This window comes from Somniosus microcephalus, chromosome 3, assembly GCF_052327205.1.
Source record: "Somniosus microcephalus isolate GS21.2 chromosome 3, FLI_Smic_1.0, whole genome shotgun sequence".
Lineage (NCBI taxonomy): Eukaryota > Metazoa > Chordata > Chondrichthyes > Squaliformes > Somniosidae > Somniosus > Somniosus microcephalus.
The window spans coordinates 38123653-38141063 of NC_140989.1; the positions used below are offsets into that span (position 1 = coordinate 38123653).

General features: G+C 47.6%; 1 protein-coding gene across 1 annotated transcript in view; it reads right to left on the bottom strand.

Annotated features, from left to right (window-relative positions):
• The window catches only part of ttc27 (tetratricopeptide repeat domain 27), a 237478-nt gene that overhangs the window by 190283 nt on the left and 29784 nt on the right, over positions 1 to 17411 (bottom strand). The window contains exons 6-7 of the mRNA XM_085977359.1: positions 13433 to 13597; positions 11745 to 11878 (exon numbers count right to left, since the gene is read on the bottom strand). Of these exons, the coding sequence (XP_085833485.1) occupies positions 11745 to 11878; positions 13433 to 13597 (299 nt within the window). The remainder of the gene's footprint in view (positions 1 to 11744; positions 11879 to 13432; positions 13598 to 17411) is intronic.

Genomic DNA, 17411 nt, shown 5'->3' on the forward strand with positions numbered 1-17411 from the left:
TTCATGTTAATTAACAACAAAATATTGCGTTCTGAATTGATCGCAGCATACATAGTACACACGCCATAGTTTATGCCTGTTAATGAATTGCAACTAAAAACTGGGACCTACATTAAAATCTGAACAAATGCAGAGCTGGAAGCTAGAGGCCCAAAGTGTATGAGGCTCTACATCACCCCAGGCAGTTAGTACCAAGAGATATCATCAGCCAGTACAATGCTACTGTCAAAATAGTCAGGAAGCCTTTAGGTTTGCTTCTCAAATGCAGGGGTCGGGGTGGGGGACTCTGCAGAGTCTCTGATCTGTTCTGCAATGGCTCGTTTGTTCCTTCCAACTAGTGCAACAACCACACCAGCTCCTAGACTGGAAGACCAGTAATTTAAATACCTTTTGACATGAATCAGTCATTCATGAAAGAAAGACTTATGAAATAATACTGAGCAGCCTACGGGTGGCGCTGTCTAGGGAGAGTATAAATACTCGGGCACAGGCCCAGCTTGCGCAGGACATTCTTAACAGGAACTAGTGAAGGACACAACTAGACCTCCATGTTGTAAAACAGTTGATTAAAGCTTTGTTTAACGCTTAGACCAAGTGCCTAGTAGTTTTCTTACGTCACCTTCAGCTTAGGACCACCCTGATAGCAGCCTTTGGCAAACGCCTCACACCCTCCCGGATCCCCTCTGAGCTCGTTCTGTTCCCTTCTAACATCAATAGACACTTCACATCCGAGTCTTTCAAAACTGAGAGTTCTTCGTAGCTGGGTACGAATCCTCGACAGATCCTCCGCCTGCACAGTAAAAGTGCCTCTGCGGGTGGAGAGTTGCGCTTTTTGCACAACTTCCGCCTGCTGAATGCCTGTCAAATAAGACCTGCTTTTACCAGCTTAAGAGTTTTAAAAAATAGAAAAATTGAAATTTGACAATCATTTATAAATTAAAAAAACTGTTCAAAAAGGTAAGTTTATTTGTAGCCCCGTAATAACATTACATTTTTTGTTTAAAATATTTAATTAAATGGTATTTTAATTAATTATAAATGTAATTTTTAAAAAATTTATTTAATGCGTTGGTGTATTTTTTTTTTTAGGTGATTCCCCATTCATACTTTTGACAGTTCCGTACGTACAGAACTGTCAAAAGGTTGAATGGGGATTCCCTTCTTCCATTGGTTGGGCCGGCCCACGTGATCCCAGGGGCGCCTTCGAACCGCAAGGTCTTTCTCTGAGAAGGATGCTATTTTTGCACAATTTTGTTAGCTGAAATAGTTTAGCTTTTGTGTTTAAAAATGCAGGGATTTTAGTGCAAGTTGTGATTAAATATGCAAATGTTTCACAGTTTACATATCCAGTTTGCTCTGCCCGCGCGGACCCAGAGGCGCCCAGGAGCGCAAGCCACCATTCCACCCGGACCACCAGGTAAACTCGTAGACATTTTGCAGGTCGGAGGCGTCCGCCCGCCCGTGGGAAACCTCCGATCGCAAATGTTGGCCCAATGAGCAATAGATATCTGGTTATTGCTATTAATGCGGACAACAGTTCTGTATTTGTCAACCAGGATTTAATTTGCTTTAACCTTCCTTATAACTTTCTTTTTAGAATCTTAACTTGGAGGACTTGAAACTGTTCCGACTTTTTAAAAATAAGATTTTAAAAAATAACCTATAAATTTATAAAAATGTCTGAAGTACAGTAACGTGAAAATCAGATCCTTGTAAAAAAAAATCTAACTTGGCGTGTTTTTGTCCCATTTTTACCTCTATTCATTTCTACGGTGCTCTGTTTAATGAGAGTCTCTAAACGTAAATTCCAGACGTATTACATGGAATACAATTTTTTGTTAAGTATGTGGTGTATAGCCACTGGCTGCTCTCCAGCGATCACACATCATGCAAGGCAATAGGGTACAATCAACTCCTGATGTCCAACAAGTTAAAGAGTGACCGAGCCAGACACACAAAACTAATTGTTTTCTTTCAATAAATAATACGCAACCCCCCCCCCCCCCCCCCCCGTGTGTGCAGATCTCAATAAAGAGGTCCTTCCTTACAGAGGGAGTTGTAAGCAGTGTACATTATTACCAGAGGGGCTACATTAAATTATATTAACCTCAATACAACCAGCACCTGTAGGTAGACGTCTGCACTCTGCCCCCAACCACACTCCCACCTGATTGAATCTCAGCCACGGTCCCAATGGCAGGCAACATCCAGTAAAATTTCAGACGCGTGTTCAGAATTTTTGAGCACCAACTTTGCTCACCGACTCTTTGTCTGTTAGCACAGGAATTCACCAGGATTTATCACTGATCACTACCACCGACCAGTCACATGTTTATAAACAATCAATCACAGGAAAGCAGAGGCAACCAAGTCAGAAGAGTACACAGGGAACAGATGAGGCAACTTTGTTTTTTTGCAAAGCTATTTAATAATTTCCAGAATCGAATGCACCAGAAGAATGCTGCTGAATTTGTAAGGAAAGTTGCTGATCGCTGCAGCTCATTTACAGTACGTTGTTCCAAACGATACAAATGTGGACAAGTGACTGAATAACAGAAAACTCATACCGTAAGAAAGACTTGCATTTATATAGCGCCTTTCATGAGCACCAAACGTCTCAAAGCGCTTTACAGTCAATGAAGTACTTTTGAAGTGGAGTCACTGTTGTAATGTGGGAAATATATTTCAAGGATATATGCCCAGGCACATTGTATCTTATTCAGCCCAGCACGGCAACACAGTGCCTTCCTGCAGTTCTCCAGCTGCTGTGCCTCGGAATTGGCAGCTCTATAATAAACTCCCAACATGGCAGGGATTGAAACCGCAACTTTACATCAGTGCAGTGAATGGGCATTCACAGACGTACAGAACAAGCTCCCACAAGTTGCTTTGTGAGGCATCAGGCTGGGGGTGGAGGAGAAAGGATAGGTTTACCAGCAACACACGAAGTCTAAGACACCAAAAAGGTCTGAGATCTACTATAGTGTCCGTGTCAGTACTGGGGGGGGGGGGGGGGGTGGCGGTGGAGTACACTTCTTCCTGAAGCTCCAAAAATTCTTGAGGGTGGGGAATGTCAGGAAATTCATGATGCATTGCACAGAAGTGTTCCACAACAACGAAGGAACACATCTGTGAAATAGACTGGAACCTTCCAGCAGCTTTGTAAAGTTTCAAGGGCTCCAGAGAAAAAAAAACAAATGTGGTTATTTAAAAAAGAGGTATGGGGCATTTTGAACCCTGCCCGCCCAGCGGAGACCAGACGGGCGGGCATTTAAAATCACCCGAGGGACTTATCCACCGACCCCACAGGCTAAGACTGTCACCTGCTCTCCTCTCGCGGCAGACACAGAGGAATTCATCAGGAGAACGAGGCTCCGGGAATTCTTCCACAAACCCCAAGATTTCAGCAGCGAACCCAATGAGACAATCAATGATCCGGAACAGCAGAGGGATCCGCAGTGCAGCAACCGAAGAAGAAAGAGTCAAATTGGACCCCTCCGGAGGGTCGCTGCCCTAAGCTTGACATGTATGCTCAAGCTGTCATGAGATGCATCAACGCCAGATTCATCAGCCGCACTCACAAGACAGTCCAGAATGTCACCCGAGCACAACGCAACGCCATCCACGCTCTCAAGACCAACCGCAACATCGTCATCAAACCAGCAGACAAAGGAGGTGCCATCGTCATACAGAACGGACTATTGCAAAGAAGTATACCGACAACTGGACAACCAGGAACACTACAGACAGTTACCCGCAGATCCGACCAAAGAACACACCCGCCAACTCAACAGACTGATCAAAACCTTCGATCCAGACCTTCAAAGCATCCTACATGCTCTCATCCCACATACTCCCCGCGTGGGAGACTTCTACTGCCTCCCAAAGATACACAAAGCCAACACACCTGGACGTCCTATCGCATCAGGCAACGGAACCCTGTGTGAGAACCTCTCTGGATATGTCGAGGGCATCCTGAAACCCATCGTACAGGGAACCCCCAGCTTCTGTCGCGACACTACAGACTTCTTACAGAAGAAGCTCAGCACCCACGGACCAGTTGAACCAGGAACACTCCTCGCCACGATGGACGTCTCGGCACTCTACACCAGTATCCCCCACGATGACGGCATCGCTGCGACAGCCTCAGTACTCAACACCAACAACAGCCAATCTCCGGACGCCATCCTACAACTCATCCGCTTCATCCTTGACCACAATGTCTTCACCTTCGACAACCAGTTCTTTACCCAAACACACGGAACAGCCATGGGGACCAAATTCGCACCCCAATACGCAAACATCTTCATGCACAAGTTCGAGCAAGACTTCTTCGCTGCACAGGATCTCCAACCAACGCTATACACCAGATACATCGACGACATTTTCTTCCTATGGACCCACGGCGAAGAAGCACTGAAAAGACTACACGATAACATCAACAAGTTCCATCCCACCATCAAACTCACCATGGACTACTCCTCAGAATCAGTCTCATTCCTGGACACACGAATCTCCATCAAAGACGGACACCTCAGCACTTCACTCTACCGCAAGCCCACGGACAACCTCACGATGCTTCACTTCTCCAGCTTCCACCCTAACCATGTTAAAGAAGCCATCCCCTATGGACAAGCCCTGCGAATACACAGGATCTGCTCAGACGAGGAGGAACGCGATGGACACCTACAGACACTGAAAGACGCCCTTGTAAGAACGGGATATGACGCTCGACTCGTCGATCGACAGTTCCGACGGGCCACAGCGAAAAATCGCATAGACCTCCTCAGAAGACAAACACGGGACACAACAGAGTACCCTTCATCGTCCAGTACTTCCCCGGAGCGGAGAAACTACGCCATGTTCTTCGCAGCCTTCAACATGTCATCGATGACGACGAACACCTCGCTAAGGCCATCCCCACGCCTCCACTACTCGCTTTCAAACAGCCGCCTAACCTCAAACAGACCATCGTTCGCAGCAAATTACCCAGCTTTCAGGAGAACAGCGACCACGACACCACACAACCCTGCCACAGCAACCTCTGCAAGACATGCCAGATCATCAACACAGATACCATCATCACACGTGAGGACACCACCCACCAGGTACATAGTACATACTCATGTGACTCGGCCAACGTTGTCTACCTCATACGTTGCAGGAAAGGATGCCCCGGAGCATGGTACATCGGCGAGACCATGCAGACACTGCGACAACGGATGAACGGACACCGCGCAACAATCACCAGGCAGGAGTGTTCCCTCCCAGTCAGGGAACACTTCAGCAGTCAAGGACATTCAGCCTCCGATCTTCGGGTAAGCATTCTCCAAGGTGGCCTTCGAGACACACGACAACGCAAAATCGTCGAGCAGAAACTGATAGCCAAGTTCCGCACCCATGAGGACGGCCTCAACCGAGATCTTGGGTTCATGTCACGCTACATGTAACCCCACCTGATGCAGGGTCATCCAGACTCGAGTCGACATTGGCTTGTTCTCTCTACACAGATGCGGCCGGACCTGCTGTGATTTCCAGCCAAAAAAAATGTTTTTTGTCTGTTTTTTTGTTTTTCATACAGACCCCAGCATCTGCAATATTTGACCCCTTGTGACCCCACCTCATTGTTCTTTGATGTAATGTTTCCCTGACTGACCTGTTTGGACACCATTCACACCTTTGACTGCTGTGATTATCTCTCTGCCGAGGTGTGATAAATGGCAGTTGGAAAGGTTACCTGTAAACATCTGACATGATTCTCTGACTATATAAGCTGTGTCTTTATGCATTTCTCCACTTCACCTGAAGAAGGAGCAGCGCTCCGAAAGCTTATGATTTCAAATAAAGCTGTTGGACTATAACCTGGTGTTGTGTGACTTCTTACATCTGCTCTTCTGAGCAGGCGAGGACAGGCGCCGGAAATCGGAGGGGTTATTCTTTAAATATGCATAGACGCAAATCAGGCCCCGATGTTGCAATTGGGGCCAGACTGCTATCTTAACCAGAGGCCCCCGATGTTGTAATTGGGGCCAGACTGCTATCTTAACCAGAGGGCCCCGATGTTGTAATTGGGGCCAGACTGCTATCTTAACCAGAGGGCCCCGATGTTGTAATTGGGGCCAGACTGCTATCTTAACCAGAGGCCCCCGATGTTGTAATTGGGGCCAGACTGCTATCTTAACCAGAGGGCCCCGATGTTGTAACTGGGGCCAGACTGCTATCTTAACCAGAGGGCCCCGATGTTGTAATTGGGGCCAGACTGCTATCTTAACCAGAGGGCCCCGATGCTGTAATTGGGGCCAGACTGCAATCTTAACCAGAGGCCTGTGTGGGGAAGCTGTTGTGGCTTTCCTGCCAGGCCAACCAAGCGAGAAGAGGAGTCGGAGCCAGAAAATGTCCAAAAAGATGTCGTTTTACAGTCCATTTCTCCGCTGGCTCCTCATAGCGAGCTCCAACTTCGCTGCCGCTTACTACAGACACTGTATTCTCTGCTGGGCTGTCTCGATTCCAGTCAGCTGATATCCTCTTCTACCGTCCTCGCCCCCTTTCAAATCTGCCATCAGCACCCCCCTCCTCAAGAACCCACCCTTGGCCTCTCTGTCGTTGCAAACTACCGGCCCATCTCCAACCTCCCTTTCCTCTCCAAAGTCTTTGAACGTGTTGTCGCCTCCTAAATCCGTGCCCAGCTTGCCCGCAACTCCATGTTTGAATCCCTCCAATCGGGTTTCCACCCCTGCCACAGAACTGAAACGGCCCTAATGAAAGTCACAAATAACATCCTCTCTGACCGTGGTGCACTAACCCTACTCAACCTTCTCCACCTGTCTGCAGCCTTTGACACGGTAGACTCGGCCATCCTCCTCAGACGCCTCTTCGCCCTTGTCCAGCTGCGTGGGACAGCCCTGATCTGGTTCCACTTATATCTATCCAATCATAGCCAGAGCATGTTTCTCTTCTGGCCTCTGCGCTGTTTCCTCGAGTATAGTTCTCTGTAAGCTGCACGGCAACGCAGCCCTCCAGGGAACCCGCACAGCCAGCGCTTCAATGTAAACACCCAGCATGCGCGGTATTTTGAATGGCCCATGTAGCCCCTTAAAGGGGCCGTGCAGGGCCAAAAAATATTGCAGGGAATGTTGCTCTGGCGTCCCCCAAGGATCGTAACTTGGCCTCTTCCTATTTTCATCTACATGCTGCCCCTTGGTGACATCATCCAAAGTTATGACGTTAGGTTCCACATGTATTCTGACAACACCCAGCTCTACCTCACCACCACCACCTCAACACCCAGCTCGACCTCACCACCACCTCAACACCCAGCTCGGTCTCACCACCACCTCCCAACACCCAGCTCGACCTCACCACCACCTCCCAACACCCAGTTCGACCTCACCACCACCTCCCAACACCCAGCTCGATCTCACCACCACCTCCCAACACCCAGCTCGACCTCATCACCACCTCCCAACACCCAGCTCGACCTCACCACCACCTCCCAACACCCAGCTTGGTCTCACCACCACCTCTCAACACCCAGCTCGACCTCACCACCACCTCAACACCCAGCTCGACCTCACCACCACCTCAACACCCAGCTCGACCTCACCACCACCTCCCAACACCCAGCTCGACCTCACCACCACCTCCCAACACCCAGCTCGATCTCACCACCACCTCAACACCCAGCTCGACCTCACCACCACCTCAACACCCAGCTCGACCTCACCACCACCTCCCAACACCCAGCTCGATCTCACCACCACCTCCCAACACCCAGCTCGACCTCACCACCACCTCAACACCCAGCTCGACCTCACCACCACCTCCCAACACCCAGCTCGACCTCACCACCACCTCCCAACACCCAGCTCGATCTCACCACCACCTCAACACCCAGCTCGACCTCACCACCACCTCAACACCCAGCTCGACCTCACCACCACCTCCCAACACCCAGCTCGATCTCACCACCACCTCAACACCCAGCTCGACCTCACCACCACCTCCCAACACCCAGCTCGACCTCACCACCACCTCCCAACACCCAGCTCGACCTCACCACCACCTCCCAACACCCAGCTCGACCTCACCACCACCTCTCTCAACCCCTCTAAAGCCACGGTGTTGTCAGGCCGCTTGTCCTTTTAAAAAATTCATTCCTGGGATGTGGGCGTCGCTGGCAAGGCCAGCATTTATTGCCCATCCCTAGTTGCCCTTGAGAAGGTGGTGGTGAGCCGCCTTCTTGAACCGCTGCAGTCCGTGTGGTGAATGTACTCCCACAGTGCTGGTAGGGAGGGAGTTCCAGGATTTTGACCCAGCGACGATGAAGGATCGGCGATATATTCCCAAGTCAGGATGGTGTGTGTGACTTGGAGGGGAACTTGGAGGTGGTGGTGTTCCCTTGCGCCTGCTGCCCTTGTCCTTGTCCTTCTAGGTGGCACAAGTCCCCAGATGTTGGTGAGGAGGACTTTGCAGGGTCAACTGGGCTGGGTGTGCCATTGTCGTGCCCGTAGCCGGTGCCGAGGTCGATGCCAGGTGGTCCATCCGATTTTATTCTTAATATTGTTTCTCGTAGCGGTTTGTTACAAACTGAGTGGCTTGCTAGGCCATTTCAGAGGGCAGTTAAGAGTCAACCACATTGCTGTCACACTGGAGTCACATATAGACCACACCAATCCGACAGTTTCATGGTTACCATTACTGATACTAATAATTATTCTAGATTTATTTAATTAACTGAATTTAAATTCCACAGCATTGGTCCAGGCCTCTGGATTACTAGCCCAGTGACATTACCACTACGCTACCATTCCCTTCTTAAAACCCATCTCTTTGACCAAGTTTTTAGTCACCAATCCTAATTTCCCCTTCTTTGGTTTGGTGTGAATTTCTGTCTGATTACACTCCAGCGAAGCGCCTTAGGATGTTTTCCTCCAGTAAAGGCGTTATAAAAATGCAAGCAGTTGGAGGGCTTGGAGGAGCAGGGCTGTCCTGCCAAGCCCACAAGAAATGTCCAGGCCTCCCCTGCCCTGGGACCTTTCATTGCAAGGCCCTCCAGAAATGCCCTTTCCATGACTTACAGTGTAATATCTCCAGGTTTGCAGACGACACAAAGCTGGGTGGGCGTGTGTGCTGTGAGGAGGATGCCGAGAAACTCCAGTATGATTTGGACAGGTTGGGTGATTGGGCAGATGCATGGCAGATGCAGTATAATGTGGATAAATGTGAGGTTATCCACTTTGGTGGCAAAAACAGGAAGGCAGATTATTATCTGAATGGCAATAGATTGGGAGAAGGGGAAGTGCAACGAGACCTGGGTGTCCTTGTGCACCAGTCGCTGAAGGTAAGCATGCAGGTGCAGCAGGCGGTTAAGAAGGCAAATGGTACGTTGACCTTCGTAGCGAGAGGTTTCGAGTACAGGAGCAAGGATGTCTTGTTGCAGTCTTGTACAGGGCCTTGGTGAGACCACACCTTGAGTATTGTGCGCAGTTTTGGTCGCCTTATCTGAGGAAGGATATTCTTGCCATGGAGGGAGTGCAGCGAAGATTCACCAGACTGATACCTGGGATGGCAAGAATGATGTATGAGGAGAGATTGGGTCGATTGGGCTTATATTCGTTGGAGTTTAGAAGAATGAGAGGGGATCTCATTGAAACTTATAAAATTCTAACAGGACTAGACAGACTAGATGCAGGAAGGATGTTCCCGATGGTCGGGGAGTCCAAGTCAGGATGGTGTGTGTGACTTGGAGGGGAACTTGGAGGTGGTGGTGTTCCCTTGCGCCTGCTGCCCTTGTCCTTGTCCTTCTAGGTGGCACAAGTCCCCAGATGTTGGTGAGGAGGACTTTGCAGGGTCAACTGGGCTGGGTGTGCCATTGTCGTGCCCGTAGCCGGTGCCGAGGTCGATGCCAGGTGGTCCATCCGATTTTATTCTTAATATTGTTTCTCGTAGCGGTTTGTTACAAACTGAGTGGCTTGCTAGGCCATTTCAGAGGGCAGTTAAGAGTCAACCACATTGCTGTCACACTGGAGTCACATATAGACCACACCAATCCGACAGTTTCATGGTTACCATTACTGATACTAGTAATTATTCTAGATTTATTTAATTAACTGAATTTAAATTCCACAGCATTGGTCCAGGCCTCTGGATTACTAGCCCAGTGACATTACCACTACGCTACCATTCCCTTCTTAAAACCCATCTCTTTGACCAAGTTTTTAGTCACCAATCCTAATTTCCCCTTCTTTGGTTTGGTGTGAATTTCTGTCTGATTACACTCCAGCGAAGCGCCTTAGGATGTTTTCCTCCAGTAAAGGCATTATAAAAATGCAAGCAGTTGGAGGGCTTGGAGGAGCAGGGCTGTCCTGCCAAGCCCACAAGAAATGTCCAGGCCTCCCCTGCCCTGGGACCTTTCATTGCAAGGCCCTCCAGAAATGCCCTTTCCATGACTTACAGTGTAATATCTCCAGGTTTGCAGACGACACAAAGCTGGGTGGGCGTGTGTGCTGTGAGGAGGATGCCGAGAAACTCCAGTATGATTTGGACAGGTTGGGTGATTGGGCAGATGCATGGCAGATGCAGTATAATGTGGATAAATGTGAGGTTATCCACTTTGGTGGCAAAAACAGGAAGGCAGATTATTATCTGAATGGCAATAGATTGGGAGAAGGGGAAGTGCAACGAGACCTGGGTGTCCTTGTGCACCAGTCGCTGAAGGTAAGCATGCAGGTGCAGCAGGCGGTTAAGAAGGCAAATGGTACGTTGACCTTCGTAGCGAGAGGTTTCGAGTACAGGAGCAAGGATGTCTTGCTGCAGTCTTGTACAGGGCCTTGGTGAGACCACACCTTGAGTATTGTGTGCAGTTTTGGTCGCCTTATCTGAGGAAGGATATTCTTGCCATGGAGGGAGTGCAGCGAAGATTCACCAGACTGATACCTGGGATGGCAAGAATGATGTATGAGGAGAGATTGGGTCGATTGGGCTTATATTCGTTGGAGTTTAGAAGAATGAGAGGGGATCTCATTGAAACTTATAAAATTCTAACAGGACTAGACAGACTAGATGCAGGAAGGATGTTCCCGATGGTCGGGGAGTCCAGAACCAGGGGTCAGTCTAAGGATAAGGGGTAAGCCATTTAGGACAGAGATGAGGAGGAATTTCTTCTACCACAGAAGGCAGTTGAGGCCAATTCATTAGAAATATATCTAACTCCTTCTTGAATATATTTAAAGGCTAAAGTGATCAAGGGATATGGGGAGAAAGCAGGGACAGGGTACTGAGTTTGGATGATCAGCCATGATCTCATTAAATGGCGGAGCAGGGTCAAGGGGCCGAATGGCCTACTCCTGCTCCTATCTTCTATGTTTCTAGGAACCTTTCGCTCAGCCCCTGATGGCTGCCCCCTGCCCCCCACAACACCATGCTCTTGCCTGCAGATCACCAGCTGCTCCCGTCGACCAGTTTCTGGCAGGAACCTGACTGGCGCTATGCAGATGGCGGCCCTGGTACTCATCCTACCGAGGTCAGGACAGTTTGCCTCCCAGCTCAGCCTGCGCTCCCCCACCCCCCCACCCCTCACAACACCCGCACTGCCCCACTCCTCCCTATGTTAAAATCAGGCCTTTTGCAATAAGATATTATCTGTTACCAACTTTAAGCTAGACACAGGTATGAGTTCATTACAAGAAATGGCAGTGAGTCGAAGCACCGGTGAACTTTGAAGTGCAATTTCATTTGGGACTTACCTTGGGCAGATTTTCCAAGGGGGTGGGCGGCAGCGTGAGGCCGGTTTGACACAGGGCATCATCTTCCCGCTGGACGCTGAGGATAAGCTGAGCCAAATAGTTTTCCTGGAATCGCGTACGCTTCCCCAAGGCACCTTAAAGAAAAGCGAGTCCGATTTTACATTTCGGGTATTAGCGGTCAAGGACTGGCAGGCTTGGAGAACCTTTGGTGGGGGGGGGGGGGGGGAGGGTGGAGAAAGCGATAATTTTATTCACTGAATATGAAACTGAATTTAAGATTTATAAAAAGTAGTCAAGCTGCATGTTTTCCATAAGCAAGTTTAATACGGACTGTCGTATCAATTACCTTGAAGAATGTATTGCAAATTCTAGACACGTTCCTTATTCAACTTTTACCAACAAGCTCATGACGGTGATATAAGAAAAGCAAAAGCAGTGTTAAAAGTGTCCTGTACGTTTAAATCCAAACATTCTGAATCACTGCAGAAGGCTTAACCCTTAGTGTGCTGTAATTAAATGATCTCATCCAGATGAGATCAGCCAAGCTGGCACCTGAGGTCCTTCATCGGGCTGTGGTCGGCCCGTTTGTTTTTAAATGCAATCAGATCAATCTTCCGAGATTTCTGGAGCCAGAAGTCAAAATTTTCAATGCTGATCCCATCTCCAAAACCAGGAGTTGGGCCCATTTGCAATCGTATCACACATAAGGAAGTTCCTGCGCCCTGGGGTATTTACTCCACCCTTTTCCCATCTGTCCCCCTGTCTCGCTTTTTAATCATCTAACCAGTCCTCGATTTATCTCATCTTCTCTTCCACCGTCGTCAGTCTTGACGGGTGCACTGCACTGGTGGCCTCAGCTCAACAATACAAATAAAACGCTTCCAAGGTGAACAGTGGGACAGAATAAAAGTAAAACTTTTAAGAAAAACATTAGAAGATATAGAATAGAGCATATCAGGTAGAAATAAAGTAATAAAGAGGGAAGGAAAGATAATGGGGGCAAGAAGTGCTTAGAATTAATTTTATTTTGAAATGTTCAGTAAGCCTTAAAGTAACAAAGTTACTCTTGACATCACATTCGCGTCATTACTGTTCTATTGGTGCTTGGTCCAGTATCTAGATGGGTGAACTAAAAGACGGAATCACCCTGGATCTCCCAGCAGACTATGAGTTAATTAAATTTTAATGAATGCTGTTCATTCCCATTAGAAAGGAGTCTCTGAGAGCCTCGGCGAAAAGAAAAATGGTGGAATGTTGCCTTCCACTACCTTGCTCAGATTCTCCGTCTGGGAACCCAGACCGTGCTGGACATGCTATTCCACTGTGTGAGGCATTACAGTGGAACCCGATTCGGTCCCTCAGCCGACGCACAGGGGTCACTGGACCATGACCGAGAGTGGGGCGATCTGGCTGCGGTTTCTCTTCCTTAGCCTAGTGCCACCGATGCCGACTGTCACGATATTTTCAAGAACATACTCCTGGCATTTTCACCTCCAACAGCTGCATTGTAGTGCAAACTCAGAGCTCTATACAACAAAGTGAAATGCTCAGAGAGACCCACTAGTTAGTTCCACAGAGTTTTTTGTTTTGTTTTAGAAAAGAGCTCCTCTCTTGGCTAGATTTGCGCCTCTTACAGCGGGAGAAAATAAACTCACAACTAAAATGTATGATGCGAGAGTCTGACCTACCTGTCATGGTGGTCGAAAGTTTTGCCATTTTCTGGGCTGTGCTGAAATTCTCCTTGGCCGCCTTGTATTCGTAGTAATATAGCAAAGCGTATCCACATTCCAGGTGGAACTGGATGGCTAAATTCCGGCACTCCCCCGAGCTGAAAAAGGCCTCGTTTGTCAGCACTGAGAATAAATCAAAGGCATTACAAACTTTTAAGTACTTTCTGCCATAGAAAGATGCGTATGATTGTACAATTGGATAATCGGAGGGGTTACTTTCTTTTACCTTCCAACAAGTCAGGCTAAAACTGAAACTTTGGACACATCTGAAGTGAAAGGTTTATAGTGGCACTGGTCACACAATGGCATGCCGAGGAACAAGACTGAGCCCTTCAACTCATCCAGCTCCTTTTTAAATCACCTGTATTGACTGTTCTATGACCATCTGGGGCAGTACATTTATAATCTCACAAGACTTTGCATGAGGATTTTTTTAATTGGATTTGCTTTTAGCCATCTTAGTTTGAATTCTAAGGTGACTGTCCCCTTGTTCTGGATTTCCCTACTAGAGATAAGAGTCGTTCCCTATCTACCCTGTTAATTCCCTTCATCATTATTATAAGGATAAAACGCTTGATAACGCAGCACTCCTCAATGCTGCACCGAAGTTTCAGCTTAAATTATTTACCACAGCTCTGCAGAGGGGCCGAAACCCACAACCCTCTGACCGAGAGGCAAGGGTGCTGCCAACTGAGCCAAGCTGACATCCTGGCTATTGGAGGCATTCTTGATTGCATAGATTGATTGTATTGTTGGTACGGTGGAGGCATTGACTTTCTCTTCCTCTTCTTAGGCAGTCCCTCAGAACCGAGGATGACTTGCTTCCACACTAAAAATGAGTTCGCAGGTGACTGATGAGTCCAATGCGGGACCTACAGTCTCTGTCACAGGTGGGGCAGACGGTGGTTGAAGGGGCAGGTGGGTGGGGTGCTTGGGTTGACGTGCGCTCCTTGCGCTTGGCTTCCACTTGCTCCCGGCGAAGAGACTCGAGGTGTTCGGCGCCTTCCCGGATGCTTCTCCTCCACTTTGTGTGGTCTTGGGCCAGGGATTCCCAGGTGTCGGTGGGGATGTTGCACTTTTTCAAGGAGGCTTTGAGGGTGTCCTTGAAGCGTTTCCTCTGTCCACCTGGGGCTCTCTTGCCGTGTCGGAGCTCCGAGTAGAGCGCTTGTTTTGGGAGTCTCGTATCGGGCATGCGGACGATGTGGCTCGTCCATCGGAGCTGATCGAGCGTGGTCAAAGCTTCGATGCTGGGGATGTTGGTCTGAGCGAGAACAGGGACGTTGGTGTGCCTATCCTGCCAATGGATTTGCAGGATCTTGCGGAGGCAGCGTTGGTGGTAACTCTCCAGTGCTTTGAGATGCCTGCTGTACATGGCCCATGTCTCTGAGGCATACAGGAGGGCGGGTATCACTGCTGCTCTGTAGACCATGAGCTTGGTGCTGGGTTTGAGGTCCTGGTCTTCAAACACTCTCTTCCACAGGTGACTTTACATGTAATATGTTAGAGGTGTGGTTTTTTCTGAACTGAGGCAATGCCTTCAATTCTCCCTTCCTCTGTATTTTTGATGATTCTTTTCTACTCATTAGAGGTGTATCAGTACTGGATTATCAGAATGGATTACATGCCACGTTTCACACCCACCGTCAGTATTGAACACTCTCGGGTCATGTATAATAAAGGCAAAAATGCAGGATAAAGCTCCCTTTACTCTTTCCCAAGAATGGGGGAAGGGTGGGGGGGAGATCCTGTCTTCTCTCATCCTTAATAAACGGGTTCAGAACTTCATTGCACAACGTGCACAGAGGAAATCTTCACCTTGGCCTCATCTTCAGGACAGCAGTCCCTACTGGGCTAGTGTAAAAATCTCTCGTGCCTACACCAGTCATCCTTATGAACTCTCCGAGCGGGATTTAATGGCGGTTAGCGTTGAATTCTTGGCAGTTTTGTGCCGTTGGTGCATGTCGACTAGAAGCTAGGTTGAGAATGACGAATTTTTCTCCGAAAGCTGCTTTAACCTTCAAAGCACCGGTCTTAGAATTTGTTTTGCTAATTGTGTAGCCAGCAGAGCTGTTTGTTCAGTTGCGAGCAACCCTGTCAAATGTTTGATTCTTTTTATTATCTTCTTATTCAGTGACCGAATCGCAAGCTGTAGAGTAGCTCATTTGCTTTGTGTTCTTCACCCTTTGCTGGATGAGATGTTTAAAATAACGGGGATGTTAAATAGAGATCCTGTCTGCTCATTCAGGTGGATAATGGGAAGACAATTGGGCTGATATTCTAAAAGGGTCAGATCAAATGGTCTAAAGGACCTTCTTCATCTTGTGAACATTCCCCTAACAGCCTAACAATTCTTTGTGCAGTAAATATGTTTTTAAATGTAGTAATAGAATACTTCATAGCTTTTCAAACCTGAGAATCACAATCAGACCTTCTCTTGGGTTTTCAGTTTAAGATGTTTACATCTGTACTCCATATTCTGTACAACTTTTTTTATGCAGTAACTTCTTTATAAGAATATAATAAAAAGGATAATACTTGCAGTTTTATAGCATTTATCACACCTCTCAAGTATTCTACAAGGAATTACTTTGAATTTCAGCCGTGACTCAGTTGGTAGCACTCTTGCCTCGGAGTCAGAAGGTTGTGGGTTCAAGTCCCACTCGAGACTTGAGCACAAAAATCTAGGCTGACACTGCAGTGTAGTGCTGAGGGAGTGCTGCACTGTTGGAGGTGCCGTCTTTCGGATGAGGTGTTAAACCGAGGCCCTGTTTGCTCTCTCAGGTGGACATAAAGATCCCATGGCACTATTTCGAAGAAGAACAGGGGAGTTATTCCCGGTGCCCTAGCCAATAGTTATCCCTCAACCAACATCACTAAAAAAAATTATCTGGTCATCATCACATAGAAAGAAAGACTTGCATTTCTATAGCGGCTTTCACGACCTCAGGACGTCCCAAATCGCTTTACAGCCAATGAAGTACTTTTTGTAATGTAGGCAATTGCTGTTTGTGGGAGCTTGCTGTCTGCAAATTGGCTGCCGCGTTTAGTACATTACAACAATTACTACAATTCAAAAGTACTTCATTGGCTGTAAAGCACTTTGGGACGTCCTGAGGTCGTGAAAATATTATCTCCCACTAAATATCCTGTTTAAATGTGTTGCAGCGTACATCACTTCTCCTAAGACTGTTTCTGGTCAACTTGCACTGAATTAACAGGTTGTGATAATATTAAAATAAAACATTTTATATATAAATATATATTTTAAAATTGAATATTTATTGCCACACCATTTTTATGCATCATTTCCATATAAACATGTTGCTTCATTTGTAAAGAAGGTTGCCTCCCATGTCAAGTCACTTTATTTCTCGGGTTGGATATTACCAAATTATTCAACCAGCACTTTGCATTATGCAAATATGGCCAAAGCAACCGCTGAAGTTTGCAGGCGGTACGTTATCGGGAAACTAAAATTAGAATGCAGGATGTTGTGGGGTGAGGGGGGCGGGAAAGAGAGATCTGAAGGACAAAAGGAGGGATTTGTAAGAACATTTGTATGACAATACTAAATAAATATTCATCAGGCCTTTCCGATACAACGCAGTACAAAAAATGCTAATTAAATCGTCTTACAATGTCGTAAACCGGAGCAAACAACAATGAATTAGAAATGCACTAGTAATAACAGGGGGGCACACTTTCGTCTGGGCTTTTTTCTTCCCTCCCACATGGCAGCTGTCCTTCAAAAACAGGAAGGCAGATTATTATCTGAACGGCAATAGATTGAGAGAAGGGGAAGTGCAACGAGACCTGGGTGTCCTTGTGCACCAGTCGCTGAAGGTAAGCATGCAGGTGCAGCAGGCGGTTAAGAAGGCAAATGGTATGTTGGCCTTCGTAGCGAGAGGATTCGAGTACAGGAGCAAAGATGTCTTGC